We start from the raw sequence: 15025 nt of genomic DNA on the forward strand, positions 1-15025 counted from the left end.
ATTGATATTATTTTACTTTTGTTTTAGATGTAGTCTTTCACAGTCCAAAAAAAAGTCTCTACTTGCACAAATAAATGTCCATAGTTTTTTTCCTACAGAACAATGGACAAACTCCCGATTGTAAAATCATCATTTGTCAACATTAGCCACACGTCGTCTGTCCTAAAGCTAAAGGTAAGGCGAGGCAATTTTAGGAATTTAGTTTTAGTTTGTCTCAAAGGGCTTTACATGGCATCACAACAACATCCTCTGTCCTTAGACCCTCACATCCACTGAGGAGAAACTCCATAGAAAACCCTTTAACAGGGGAAAAAAATGTTAATAAATCATTAATGTTTTTGTTAAGGATGAACAATTTACAGATTTAGCTCTCTGAGAGTCTCCTTTACATCCAAGCACATTTGATATTGTTACTGAAATAACTTTTGAATCAATGTCAAATCAGAACCAGGAACTTTGTGACAGTGTCCAGTCCATATTAGCTGTTAGCAAAACATCAGCAACATGTGACACAACTAGAGTGTCCCACCATTGAAAAGGTAATGTGGATTTTTTTTTTTTTTTTTTTTTTCTCTGGGGCAGCACTTGCATTAGGACAAACACTGTATTAAAGGGATAGTTCACCCAAAATTCAAATTTCACTCATTATCTACTCGCCCTCATGTCAACTAAGAGCTGTGAGAATTTTCAGAGTCCTCCGTGCCTTCTGAGTTACGGGGGGGGGTCCGTGCAGCAGTATTTGTCCATATAATGGTTGTCAATGGATACCAACTTTCTTCGTCCAAAAAGACACACCAAAAAACATCCAAATACCTCCATAGTGCTCGTCTGTAATGTCCCTCTTGTATTGAAGCCCCGACATGAGAAATTGTTCCGAAAAAAATTAAATAAGTCTATATTTTAAGCTTGTTTGTAGCGAAAGCTCCCAGTGTCTCGGTTCGCTGCTCTGCCGGAACAATTTCTCATGTCGGGGCTTCAATACAAGAGGGACATTACAGACGAGCAGTATGGAGGTATTTGGATGTTTTTTGGTGTGTCTTTTTGGACGAAGAAAGTTGGTATCCATTCACAACCATTATATGGACAAATACTGCTGCGCGGACTCCCCCCCCCCCCCCCCCGTAACACAGAGAAGGAACGGAGTCGACATGAGGGTGAGTAGATAATGAGTGAAATTTGAATTTTGGGTGAACTATCCCTTTAAGTGTTGTCTATTCCTGTTAGTTACTTTTTAATGACTGAATGTCAAGTTGATATCAGCACTTCTCAAGATCAGATATTAGAGTCAGTATTAGGAGGGAAAGTAATAATATGACAAGTTCCATTCCTTCCTCACACATTTCAGAATGAAAACTTTTTATTTAAATGTGTTAGTTAAACATCAGAGTTGATCCTATCATGTGCTTGTTGCTGTGTTGACCTACTGAAACATTCATGTGGATTTTGCTCTAAACAGCTGATGCCTTCCTTCCTGACCTCAGAGCTCAACGCTGTTTAGCTATGTGGCTCGGCTAAAAACATGATGTTATTTACCGAGAGATTTACATTGTGACTTGCAGTAATGGAACTGTATTTAAAACCAGTTGCAGCTTGATTTGACTCTATTTAGTGCAAATAAAGTGTTTTTCAGAGATAAAGTCACTTGAGAAAAGGTTCTGCATTCATTAATATAGCAGTTTGGTACCAAATGTTCTTATTAAATATTTATGTACTGTAGCTGCTATACCGCTGCAGAAGCAAATATATAAAGACTTTAAGATAAATATATACAGTGGTATACTACATTGTTACCGTTCTGCTTTGAATGACATTGTGATAGAAATTTCAGACCGCCGCATCGTCAAGCTCCAACTGTAGGGTTGATGTGATATCTCTGATTGGCCGCTCAATGATGTTATCAATCATGTCATCGGCTGTGACTTTTACACAAACTAGGAGTTCATGTTGAATGCCCTGCATCTTTCTGTACAGACGACAACACACACCTCCAGCCAGACAAACATCTAATTGACCTATGGCTAAGCCCCGCCCCCTCCACTCACTCGGACAAACAGTCAACATCCGGTGACAGTTGCTATGGCAACAGCTGTCACAGTAGGAGACATTTCACAGGAGGCAACTGATGATTTTTGGAGACAGAAAGATTAAATATCATCTCGAAGTCACCAAAACTTCACTTAGCTTTACTGCTATGGCTGCCGATAGCGACGGGCTAATTTCTGTTAGCCTGTCTATGGAGTTTTACATTATACGTTAGCATTAAGCTAGCGGACTTTATGCTTAGTTGTGATGCTGGCTAACATCTAAACATCTCTGACAATATGTTGCCTCAAATAGGTTGTTGACTTAACTGAGAACAGATGTAGACATCCTTGTTAAGTAAATCCCCCCCGTGGCCTCTCGGGATACCTAGTGTCAGAGTTGCATGTACCCCATGAACACCGTTTGACCATTCTAAACTTCAAATGTCAAGAAAAAACATATAAAAACGGATGAAAACTGACTAACTGCAATGCATTTCAATGGACGTGGAAGCAGAGAATGTCCGAGTGTATGGGCTAGCTATGCGCACTGTGATTGGCTCATCGCGTTTGGGGGCGTGGCTTAGCCATAGGTCAATTGGGTCATCTAAGACCCTCTGCCTCCTCTCATTCATACCCTGTCTTACATCCTCTCTCATCTAAAACATCACCCCCTCCCTTACAAGCACCTACAGTACTCCCCTCACCTAGACACACCACCCTCCCTCACTATACACACAGTGCACCGATGTCGATATTTATATAAAAATATGTTTTTATGATAAAGAAATGTATTCCCGACATACTGAAAGTCACATGCATAATACAGTAAATGTTAGTAAATTAATGGATGAATGAATGAATGAATGAATGAATGAAACCAGCCTAAAGCTTTGTCAGCACTGGGAGTTATTGCAAAAGTGATCTTAACCCTTTGTTAAAAATTGTTTTTTATTCTTTTTGTCCCATTGAAATTTGTGATGGAACTTGATGGAGTTGGATGAATTACGGTTAAATGAATTTAGAGCTGATGGAATTTGATGTTTTTTTTTAGAGTGGTTCATAGTTTTTACAATGTTGATGTTACTGTTATGGCTTAAAAATAAAGATAATTCTGCCTTAATGTCTCTGTTTCAGTAGTATCAGTGTTTTGAATGTCACTTACGCCCTTAACAACAACCACAAAATCACAAAATAGTAGGAAATGTTGGTGCAATGTGCCATTTTGTATCGCCTGTTAGGCTTCTTTGCTGAAATTTAATAGTTAGCCAGAGTTTTTGTTTATTATCATTTAGAATATGGATTCCTCACAACTTTATCTCTTTAACAATATAGAATGCTTAAATATATGGCTCTCAATGAAATATTTACAATGAATGCAAAGTTTGTTTTTGCTCTCCTGTGAAATTTGGAAAATGTCACTTACGCCCCTTGTGCTCTAAGGCAGGGGTTTTCAAAGTGTGAGAGAGTGAGCCCCCCTTAATGAAAAATAAACAGCTGTGCGCCCCCCCCCCCCAAAAAAAGAGAGAAGAGAATTAAACATAGCCTATTTATTATCAGTTACTATGACCAAAACAATATTTGATTCATTAAACATGAATTGGTCTTCCCTGGCCTGTAGGATTTGTTTTAACAAGCTTTTTTTACAAGCTTGTTTCTCAGCATATATTAATTATCATGACAACATAAAGCACTGACGAATAAACCTAAACATTGATACAGAACTCTGTAACACACTCATCACACAAGCAGCTTCATGATCTCCCTGTGTGATCATCTGGGAAGCAGACAGTCTGAGGTTGAAGTTTATATCAATGCACAGGTGACACTGTGACAGGTCTCTGTACGTCTTGACCACATGTCAGCTGGTCAGCTGCTCAGCTCCGCCGCGACGTGCAGCTTTTTTTTTTCTTTTTTTTTAGGAGCGGTATATTGCGGCTTTATGCAGGAGGACACGCGGTGCTACAGCTGATCCAATGTATTTATCTGAGCTTGGTCACTGAGAGGCACCGGGTCGCTTTGAGCTGCGTTCATATGAAGTTATACCTGACGCTGTGCAGCACCTGACGCTCTTCTTTTTCTAACCAGAATAGTTCCACAGCCGACGTGGTGCTACATTCAGCCGAGGCCAGAAGTCTCTCTGATCACTTGCATTGGGACCTTGGGCATCAGTGCACAACGCGAAAGGGCCCTGACCAAGCGTCAGTTTATGACGCGTCGGGAGTGAGACTGTGTGTTGCTCCCTGACACATCAGTCGAGCATAATCGCAGTCTGTGTGTTACAAGATCGTGTTTTATCATATCGCAGTATAATAATATATAATATATATAATTGCAAACTATAGGCTACTGCAAAAACATAAAGACATAAAAACAAAATCATTTAGCCCTATGTGCAAGTGACATGTAACTCATCTTTTGTTTGAATGTTTTCAGTTTTTCTTTTTTTCTTTTTCTCATGTCGCGCCTCCCCTCAAACTCTCTGACGCCCCCCAAGGGAGGCGCGCCTCACACTTTGAAAACCCCTGCTCTAAGGGGTAAGTTCTTTTACGCCCCTTGTGCTCCAAACCCTCGTTATTATGTTATCAATCATGTCATCAGCTGTGACTTTTGCACAAACTAGGAGGGAGTTCATGTTGAATGGCCTGTATCTTTCTGTACAGACAACAACAACACACACCTCAGGTCTCCAGCTGCTCTGACAACAGCTCCCCCCTGTGGACAAGCTGCATCCTGGTGAGTGAGTGAGTGAAAGCCACCACCACTCCATCTAACAGGAGCAATGAGTTCACAATGTCCAGGAAAAACATCTGTGCTGCTCTGATTTAGACACTCGGAGTGACATCAGCCTGTTGCAGTAGTTGAAACTAGAACATCTGTTAAGCTGCTGTTGATGCTCACACACCCCGAACAGGAATCAGTCGCTGAATGGGGAAACACTTGACACAAATGTTGCTGATCTATCTATCGATCTAGCCATCCTATACTGCAGAAATACTGCAGATGGACCCTTTAATATGCTCCCAGTGCCAAGAATAATAACTTTAGTTCACCCAAAATTCAAATTTCACTCATTATCTACTCACCCTCATGTCGACTAAGAGCTGTGAGAATTTTCAGAGTCCTCCGTCCCTTCTCTGAGTTACGGGGGGGGGGGGTCCGTGCAGCAGTTTTTGTGTCCATATAATGGTTGTGAATGGATACCAACTTTCTTCGTCCAAAAAGACACACCAAAAAACATCCAAATACCTCCATACTGCTCGTCTGTAATGTCCCTCTTGTATTGAAGCCCCGAAATGAGAAATTGTTCCGAAAAAATTAAATAAGTCTATATTTTAAGCTTGTTTGTAGCGGAAGCTCCCAGTGTCTCAGTTCACTGCTCTTCCTGTGACCGGCGGAACAATTTCTCATTTCGGGGCTTCAATACAAGAGGGACATTACAGACGAGCAGCATGGAGGTATTTGGATGTTTTTTGGTGTGTCTTTTTGGACGAAGAAAGTTGGTATCCATTCACAACCATTATATGGACAAATACTGCTGCGCGGACCCCCCCCCCGTAACTCAGAGAAGGAACGGAGGACTCTGTAAATTCTCACAGCTCTTAGTCGACATGAGGGTGAGTAGATAATGAGTGAAATTTGAATTTTGGGTGAACTATCCCTTTAAGTAGGAGAGGCTCCACTAAGGGCAGGGTCTTGGGTCCAGGACCCGGACTAGACTCACACTCACACAGTTTCACCTCTGGAGTTGAGCTGATGCTCACCGTGCAGTGCATGATTCAAGGGCCTTTCTCAAGGGCAACTCGGTGGTACTAATGGACCCAGGTTTAAAGGAATAGTTCACCAAAAAATGAAATTCAGTCATTAGTGACATGCTGATGAATAGGCCTACTCCGGAGTAGTTTTTTATTCCTCGAAAGGATTTCTACAGCCTGAACAGTCCTGTATTGAATTTGCCTCGGGCACACTCTAACGCTCGCGCGATTCACGCGTGTATCGTCCCCGACACAAACCAGGCAAATTCAATACAGGACTGTTTAGGCTGTAAAAATGTCCTAAATGAGGTAGTTTCCAGTAAACTCTGGACTATCTCCCTTCAGGACACTTGGATTGCAGTGGACGAGCAGTGTGGAGGAATATTAAATGGTTTTTGTGTAGTTTTATGGGCGTTTTTGTGTCGGGCCCTATTGACTCTCATATAAAGTTTTGGTTGGACTACGAACCGGCCTCCCGGGTCTCCAGATGCACTTTGAGGAATAAAAAACTACTCTGCAGTATTCATCAGCATGAGGCTGAGTCACAAATTTTTTGATGAACTATTCCTTTAACCTGCTGGTCTTGGGGTTCAGATTGTCCTTTCAGACACACACACACAGACACGGACCCGCCTCACACACTGTGTTTGTGGAGAAGCTCTGGTGAGTCTGAGAGAATATGTCAGCAGCATCAACTCTGTGATGAAAACTAACAAATACACTTCTCAGTTGCATTATGGGACATGCAGTAATCTGAATCCTGCACAGTTTTGGACCATTCCTTTAAATCAGTGTCATCTCCAGCGCATTTAGCATTTAAACAAAAATAAACGAACATCTTCATGACACACACACTGCAAAAACTCAAATATCTTACCAAGAATATTTGTCTTATTTCTAGTCAAAACAAATCTCATTCTACTTAAAATAAGACTCATCACATAAAAAGTAGCTTCTTTTTAGACACTTTTAACTTCTTTCAAGCAGATTTTCACTTGAAATAAGTAGAAAAAATCTGATAGTGGAGCAAGTTTTTCTTCCTTATAACAAGCACAAAAAAATCTCTTTCACTGGCAGATTTTTCTACTTATTTCTAGTGAAAATTTGTTTGGAACAAGTGAAAATGATCTAAAAACAAGTTCATTTTTAGGTGATGAGTCGTATTTTAAGTGGAAAGAGATTAGTTTTGACTAGAAATGAGACATTTTGACAAGAAATAAGACAAATATTCTTGGAAAGATTTTGAGTTTTTGCAGTGCACATATCTAAATGTAAATTCATGTGTAAACTTGTGAAGGTAATATCCCCAGCAGCACATGGACAGCTTTAGTTTCTACTGTCAAACCGGTGTGTGTGTGTGTGTGTTGGTCCAGTACCTGGGTGTATGTAGACCGGCGGGCTCTGACACAGATACTGGGGAGGGTAGTGCGTCCTCTTGCTGTGTTTGTGGATCCTGTAGTCCTTCTCGCTGCGGGAGCGCTGGCTCCTGTGCAGCTCCGCCGCCGAGGCGGCCGGCGGCAGGTCCGAGCTGGGCCATGCCCGCCGCAGAGTGCTGCTGCTCGTCCTCTTCATCCTCACACACACACACGGACAGACAGACTCAATCCGTTCTACACGGCTCACGCAAAACGGGATTTCCACGAGCAAACTTGCGGGTGACGACGGGGCCCAGCGGCTCCCAGGTCCTCAGGTAAACTCCATCGTGGAACATCAGAGGTAAAAATCAGCTGAAGGAAATAAACAACCACCATGTTGTGAAATAGAGAATCTCAGTCCCAGATTGTCCAGACTCCCTCATGGTCATGGCACCGATGATCACATGACCAAATGTCCACCAAATGGTTCAGGAGAGCTCACGAAGCATGTGGTTATACCTCCAAACTCTGCACACGCTCCGCTCCTCTCCTCTCCTCTCCTCTCCTCTCCTCTCCTTCCTTATCGCAACAAATTCACCACAGAGCAAGTGCTCATCTGTCAGCTCACGCACACACACACACACACGCTCACACCCACCCACACACACACACACCAAACAAATGCTTAGCAGTGACAAGCCCGAGGTGCCTCCACCGCTCCAGCAGCTAGCCGTTAGCCTAGCCTGGTGTCAGACCGGACTGGTCGGAGCGTCGGTCGACGCGGGAGGGGATGAGGGGGGGACGGTCGGGGCCGGTGGACTCGGCCGATGGGGGTCGAAGTGAAAAGACGAGCCTGAATTCCTGTCAGGATAGACAAAAGCCTGCGCGGCAAAGGAAGCAAAGGAAGGGAGGGAAGAAAGAAAGAAAGGAGTGACTGAGGGGGAGCTGGTACAAAAGGAAGCAAGAGGAAAAGAGGCTGCTCAGCTCAGCTCAGCTCAGCCGAGGGAGGAGAGAATGACACAATCTCCATGGGAAAAGCAGATCCACTCCTCCCTTCTATACCTCCATCAATCCACGATCCAGGACTCGCTTCACACACACACACACACACCAGCTGTTAATCCTCTGGGAAAAAATAAAAAAATAAAGAAGTGTGTGTGTGCTGCTATGCTGCTATAGGCTGACGGGTGATGGAAGACGCGTAAAAAAAAAAAAGGGAAAATCCAGGGAAAAGCAGGATTGAGTCAGGAGAAAGGGTTAATCCAGCGCTGCCTCTGCCTCTCCTTTGTCTTCTGCTCCGTCGGCTCCCCTCTCTCTCTCTCTCTCTCTCTCTCTCTCTCTCTCTCTCTCCCTCTCTCCGCCTGCAGCTCGCTCCGTCTGCACTCGCTCCGTCGCTCAGCGTGTTGTTGTGGGAGAACAGGGAGGTGGAGGGGAGGGGAGAGGAGGGAGAGTCCACCGCTGCTCCCCTTCCCTAAAATCTGCTTTCCCCCCCCCCTGTTGCTGCTGGAGTCGAGCCGTATACTCACCCATTCACAAGAAAATACCGTGCTTGTGCGATGTCCATGTGTGTGTGTGTGTGTTTTTTAAATCTTGTTGGACAGAAGCCAAGTCCAAGAAGCAGCCAGCCAGCCAGCCAGCCAATCAGCACGGGGCACCGCTCAGGTTGACTCTTTAGTTAGCAGCAACACTGACCAAATGCTGCAACACACTTAGCAACCCGGGCAACAGCGATGTAGCCAACACCGTGCTGTATATATACTAAGCCTCCAGCTCCACATCGCTGACAACAAGCTGCCTTCTTTAGGAACGACCACGTCACTACACACAGCAACATGCAGCCAGCTCAGCTCACATCCACCTCTAATCACCCTCTTTATTATCAGTTCATCTGTTTCTGTTGACTGACAGGTGATGAAGAACAGTGGCGGATGCTACAGTCACAACAGAATACCAAACACAGACATGGGAATTCATTTTCTACCACTGTCTGTGATTAAAGGTAGATAGTTCACCCAAAATTGAATTATCATTATCTCCTCCCCCTCATGTGGACTAAGGGCTGGGAGAAGTTTCAGAGTCCTCCGTGGCTTCTCTGAGTTACAGGGGGTCTCGGCGTAGCAGTGCATGTCCATATAACGGTTGCAAATGGATACCAACTGTCTTCGTAACAAAAAGACACACCAAAAAACATCCAAATACCTCCATGCTGCTCGTATGTAATGTCCGTCTTGTATTGAAGTAGCCTCGTAAACCAGCCTCTCTAAGTGCATTTCATTTCATTCCGAGGGAGAGTCTGGCCTCATCCCCATTCTAAGCGTTTGGACTGAAACCCTCAGAAGGCCGAGCCAATCAGCGTCGCCCGCTGTGATTGACACAGCACGTTGGCCAATCAGGGACCGACTGGTGCAAAGCCCCGTCACTACACCAACTTGCTGATTGGCTGAATGGGGTTGTCTGTCAACGCTACTACCAAAGATATTAAACCGTCTTTGCTACTACTCCCGCCCAGCTCCCGCCCACCCCAAACGCTTAGAGGGGGGATGAGGCCAGACTCTCTGAGAAATGAAATGAAATGAAATGCATTTCGGCGAGAGGCTGGTTTACGAGGCTAGTATTGGAGCCCCGAAATGTGAAATTGTCCCGAAAAAAAAAATCTATATCATATTTGGACGAACCAGGGTCCGTCCTCTGCCCAGTTCGTCCAAATTTGAACCGGGAAGAGGAGCTTCGAGAAGCTTCCGCTACAAACAAGCTTGAAATTTATACTGCAAACCTTTGACAGCACCACTACTACTACTACTACTACTACTACTACTACTGCCAAACACTCCTCTCTTTCTGGGAGTACTGTTTCTCTGTCTCCAGTCCTGACTGTAGTGTATGGTGCTTGCATCAGTGCTTGGCGATGGTTTGACCACTGGAATCATAGTATACGTCGCATGGCGGCACGGTGGCACAGTGGTTAGCACTGTTGCCTCACAGCAAGAAGGTCCTGGGTTCGAATCCCCGTCCTTTCTGTGTGGAGTTTGCATGTTCTCCCCGTGTCTGCGTGGGTTTCCTCCGGGTGCTCCGGTTTCCCCCACCACTAAAAACATGCCAGCTAGCCTGATCCTCCTGTCAGTGCCCCTGACCAAAGGCACTGGCTCATAATCTGGAGTTGGTCCCCGGGCGCTGCACCGCGGCTGCCCACTGCTCCTCAGGGATGGGTTAAATGCAGAGAAAGAATTTCACTGTACTAGCTGTATATGTGACCAATAAAGTACCTTAAAAAATACAGTAGTGTCAGTGTTGAGGATGGTGTGGCTTTGGCCTTTTGCAATGCCTGTGCTTAGGGCTCACCACATGGCCACTCATTCTCCTTTCTAAGCAGTTCTGTGACTGGGATGGTTGAGAGACAGGCTGGGAAATTAAATAGACCAACCAACAACTGGCCAAATGCGGGTCAATCTGGGAAGTGGCGGGTGAATTCAATCAAACCACGCTGGAGGGTAGGGATCGACAGATGTTTTTTTCAGGGCAGATACCAATACCGATTATTAGTATGGTATTCAAGAAAATCGATATTTAGAACCGATATCATTTGCAGCAGGGCATGAAATTGGCACCCGCCAACAAGCCAAATGTGGGTAACTTTTGTGATTGGCGGGTGAAACTGTCAATCTACCTGCCACATTGGCGTGTAGCCAATAAGACCAATCAGGTAGCCTATGTGTACCTGCCTTTTTTATATACAACTTTGCCCTCGGCGGACCTAGTCGAATCCTCTCGGGACTGACGCGGACATTATACACGCGGTAAACCGGCTGCGGAATCGCTGCTAAGTGCCGCACCTCTGCCCCTCAGCTGTGTGTGTGTGTCTGTGTGTTCATCTCGCGCGCGCTGTTTAGATACTGACAAAAACGCACACACAAGCTGTTAAGTTGTCTCATCTGACAGCTGTCATTTGGGAGGTGAAGGCAGAGTTTTCCCTTAATTGTCCTGACGTTGATGGAATCACTACGAACTGTAGCTATGTTACGGTATGAGCAGCAGGGACGGTCAGGTTGAATACTGTAACTCAAAAAAATGTAAAATAAATTAAACTTTGGCAGTTCTGAAGGCAAAAGGGCTCCACTCTGGTGGTAACGAGTTGGTTCTAATAAAATTTTGGCAGTTGTATGTGGAGACTAGTCAAAAATGAGTCAGAAAACATTCATTCCCTTGGTAGAGAGACAAAGTTCACAGTTTGACTGTTACATTTGACAGGTGCTTGACTATTGTGTCATAAATTTGATAAATGAGTGCTTAGTGTGAAGAATCTTTATATGTGACCTGGTCCATCAAAATGAGTCACAGTGACCCCAAATTTCAAAGTTGAGATTTTGGTATCAATGGAAAGATTAGAAAACAAGCTTTAAAATGATACCCTAGTCAAAGTCATACATTTGATGGTTTACAAGATTGTTGTCACAGATGCACCGTTCAATGACCCTCGGAAAGCAGGGAATCTCACAATTCAGATGCTTTTTACAGCTCGTCTCTATCATAAACGGTTCAGAAGTTGTCATGTTTTGTTGACGTTTTGTAAAACATGTGCAAGCGTTGTGTCGATTGCTACGTTCGGTTTAGCATCGTTGCTACGCTCTGTTAGCGTCGATGCTACACTCTGTTAGCGTCGATGCTACTCGGTTTAGCATTTGTTTCTGTACCCGTCCGTACCAAGGGGGCAGTTGTCGGTCTGAGAAGTGAAGCTCACTTCCGCATTCAAAAAACTGCAATCCCCTCGGCTTCCTCTGGGGGCTGGTGTCAGAAAGCAGCATTCTCCATAGACCCCCATGTTAAAATCGCCGATTTTACATCCTCAATAAACATGTTAAAAGCCTGGTGTCAGAACATTTTTTTGTCTCAATCGATAGTTTCTACCCCCGCACACACTCTGAGGGGGGTGAATTTTTTTTTAACTCTACCGTTTTACTGTTATTAGGTTAAAACTCTGGCCAATCAGGGCGCGGAAACGTTGAGTGACAGGTCTGAGCAGCTCCGTGGACAGCTGCTTCAAGGCCAGTGGGCGGGTTCTCGGCCGGCCAATCCAACATGGCGCTGTTCAGGCCGCCATATTGGAGTCACAAAAACGACTCCCCAAAACCAATGGGGGACGTCACGGACGCTACGTCCATTCTTTTTACAGTCTATGGTCCGTACTCGTCATAGAGGCACCATTCAATGACCGTCGGAAAGCGGAGAATCCCGCGATTCAGATGCAGTTTACAGCTCGTCTCTATCAGGGACGGTTCAGGAGATATTTCATGTTTTGCACCGAAGCAACGCTCATTTTCAGAGGGTTTAAGTTGCAAGTCAACTTTAATCATCATTTACGTGCCTTTTCTCAATTATCTGGACTGTGAAACTTTGGGAGATGGTTTTTGAATGCCATTGCTTTGAAATTAGGGTTTTTTTTTTTGTTTTTTGTTTTTTTTCTATGGGTTTTCCACGTTACCAGCTGATTATCTAAAAATAGAACGTTGCGACATCCGACTCATTTTGATAGAACGGGTCACATATTTGTGATCCGGCTCTATATCCACATTGACTGTGAGTTGATCCTTAAGCCTCCAGGAACTCTAAATTAGCCCAATCAAAAACCTCAGTTCACCCCTACACTAAGCTTTGTGTAACTTTTTCTCACCTTCTCCTCTTTGTTCTTTGCTGTCCAAACTGTCCAAATGCTGCAACACACACAGTAACGGGAGCAACCTTAGCCAAGCTAAATTAACTTCTCTTTAAACACACAGAGCAACAGTTTCAGAATAGACACTCTTACATCACCCAGCGTGACAACACAGAGAGCTGAGCATCTCAGTCCACCCTACAACACACACACACGCACTCGCCAACACACAGCAGAAGCACATCCATCAACTCAGTACTGTGTTTGTTTCACTAAAAATGGTGCATCACGTTTGGTTTTGGCTCTGAGAGTGGAGATTCCTCCCAAACAAACAATCTTTGGCAGAGAATAGACATTGGCTGCACACAACACAACACAACACAACACAACACAACACAACACAACACAACACAACACAACAAACAGCAACAGCCAGGTTTAATGGGCTCTGGGTTCACGCCTCTGTGGAGGAGCAGGCTCTCCTCTGTCCCCTGATGCACCAGAGATTCATCAGAGAGCTCCTAACTCAGCCTAAACATTCCTAGCAAGGAATCTTAGCTTAAAGGATCATTTCCGTTTTTTACAACCTGGACCTTATTTCTAGCATAAAATACGATCATTTACTCACCCAGACAACTTTGGTGTCATTTGGAGTTGTTTTGACGAAATTAGCCCCAGTGGAGCGGCGCGTATCCGTATAATGCGAGAACACGGGGCAGCGCAATGCAGCCTCTAATAACACATTATCCACCTCAAAACTCGCCAATATTTAGTTAGGATACACTAGTGCTGTTCCCCTCTGAGTCCGGGGTTAGCTGTTATCAACATCCGGGGTCTGTAGGTTGACCTACTGACCTCTGACCTGGATGATGTCATCTCTGAGCGCCGCCCGGCTCATTCTGATAATAATCATTCTGCTTCGGCATTCGGGTCCATTTTTATCTCAACTAGCCGGAGCTTTAGTGAGTCCAGGTTGAGGAGAGGAAGCCTGTGGAAGCTGAACTTCATCCAGCTGCTCATTTTGTTCTGACAAGTCAGAAACACGCAGAAACGAACCATAGCATTAGTGGTAGCAAGTTAGCCGCGCCGCACCGCGGTCGGAGATGACATCATCCAGGTCAGAGGTCAGTAGGTCAACCTACAGACCCCGGATGTTGATAACAGCTAACCGACTCAGAGGGGAATAGCACTAGCCTATCAGAACTAAATATTGGTGAAATGAACGAGTTTCGCCGCAGATAATGCGTTATATAGAGGCTGCGCTTGCATGCCCCGTGTTCTCGCATTATACGGATATACGCGCCGCTCCACTGGGGCTAATTTCGTCAAAACGACTCCAAATGACACCAAAGTTATCTGGGTGAGTAAATGATCGTATTTTATGCTAGAAATAAGGTCCAGGTTGTAAAAAACTGAAATTATCCTTTAAAGGTACATTGTGTAGGAATTCCTCCCATCTAGCGGTGTGGTTGTATATCGCAGCAACTCAGTCGTATTTTTCATGCTGCATTCACGTGAAATTGGGCAGACGGCAGACGGACGACAGCCGCTGCACGTAACGGCATAAACAAGCCTCTATGTAAACAAGTGGTCCGTCAGCACGAGGCAAAACAATACACCTGACAATATGTTGTCATGGCGATGTCGTATTGTTTACCTGACTCACGTTTTACCGTCTTTCTCTGGACTTCTGTGACTAAAATGACATCTGGTTTGTTAGCGACGGCCGTCTGCCCGACTGCAGGTGAATGCAGCATCAGCATCATGCCACTGAACGTAAAAACATGGCGACACCACATGGCAGCAGCACCGAGCTTACCCGCTCCATGGAGATATGAATGATATGAACGGCTCATTCAGAGCTGAAAGGAACACCTCACTTTGTTGATGGGGGGGATTACTGGTTAATGAAAAACAGACTTTAGAAAGAAATAACCGATTTTCGTGAATAGAGAACAGGAGAAGTTACACAATGTCCCTTTAAGAGTGACTCAGGACGTATTTCAGAGCAACTCTGAGCAAGGAGGGGACAGAAACTTTTATCTTAGTGAGGAGGTGTGGTTCACCCTGTTGCCAGGGGTGACTCATTCTTTTTTTAAGCTCTGATTGGTTGTTGGAGGAGGGGAAAAATCACAAATGCACTCCACAGAATCACAGAACTTGGTTAGGCTATTAAGGCCTATTAAGACATGGTGTAAACGGGAATATTGACCTGAACCCGAATGTTGACTGCATGCAAATGTAGTC

General features: G+C 44.6%; 1 protein-coding gene across 2 annotated transcripts in view; it reads right to left on the reverse strand.

The window, feature by feature from the left end:
* Positions 1 to 15025, reverse strand: part of LOC146980359 (storkhead-box protein 2-like) — a 90813-nt gene that overhangs the window by 62320 nt on the left and 13468 nt on the right. The window contains exon 1 of one of the 2 annotated variants that reach the window (XM_085788582.1): positions 7153 to 7684. The exons of the other annotated variant lie outside the window; for it this stretch is intronic. Within the exon in view, the coding sequence (XP_085644708.1) occupies positions 7153 to 7348 (196 nt within the window). The 5' untranslated portion in view covers positions 7349 to 7684. Of the gene's footprint in view, positions 1 to 7152; positions 7685 to 15025 lie in introns of those variants that run through there. 2 annotated transcript variants of the gene reach the window in all.

The sequence above is a fragment of the Trachurus japonicus genome, chromosome 10 (assembly GCF_045865225.1).
Source record: "Trachurus japonicus isolate A0001 chromosome 10, Traja_1.0".
Lineage (NCBI taxonomy): Eukaryota > Metazoa > Chordata > Actinopteri > Carangiformes > Carangidae > Trachurus > Trachurus japonicus.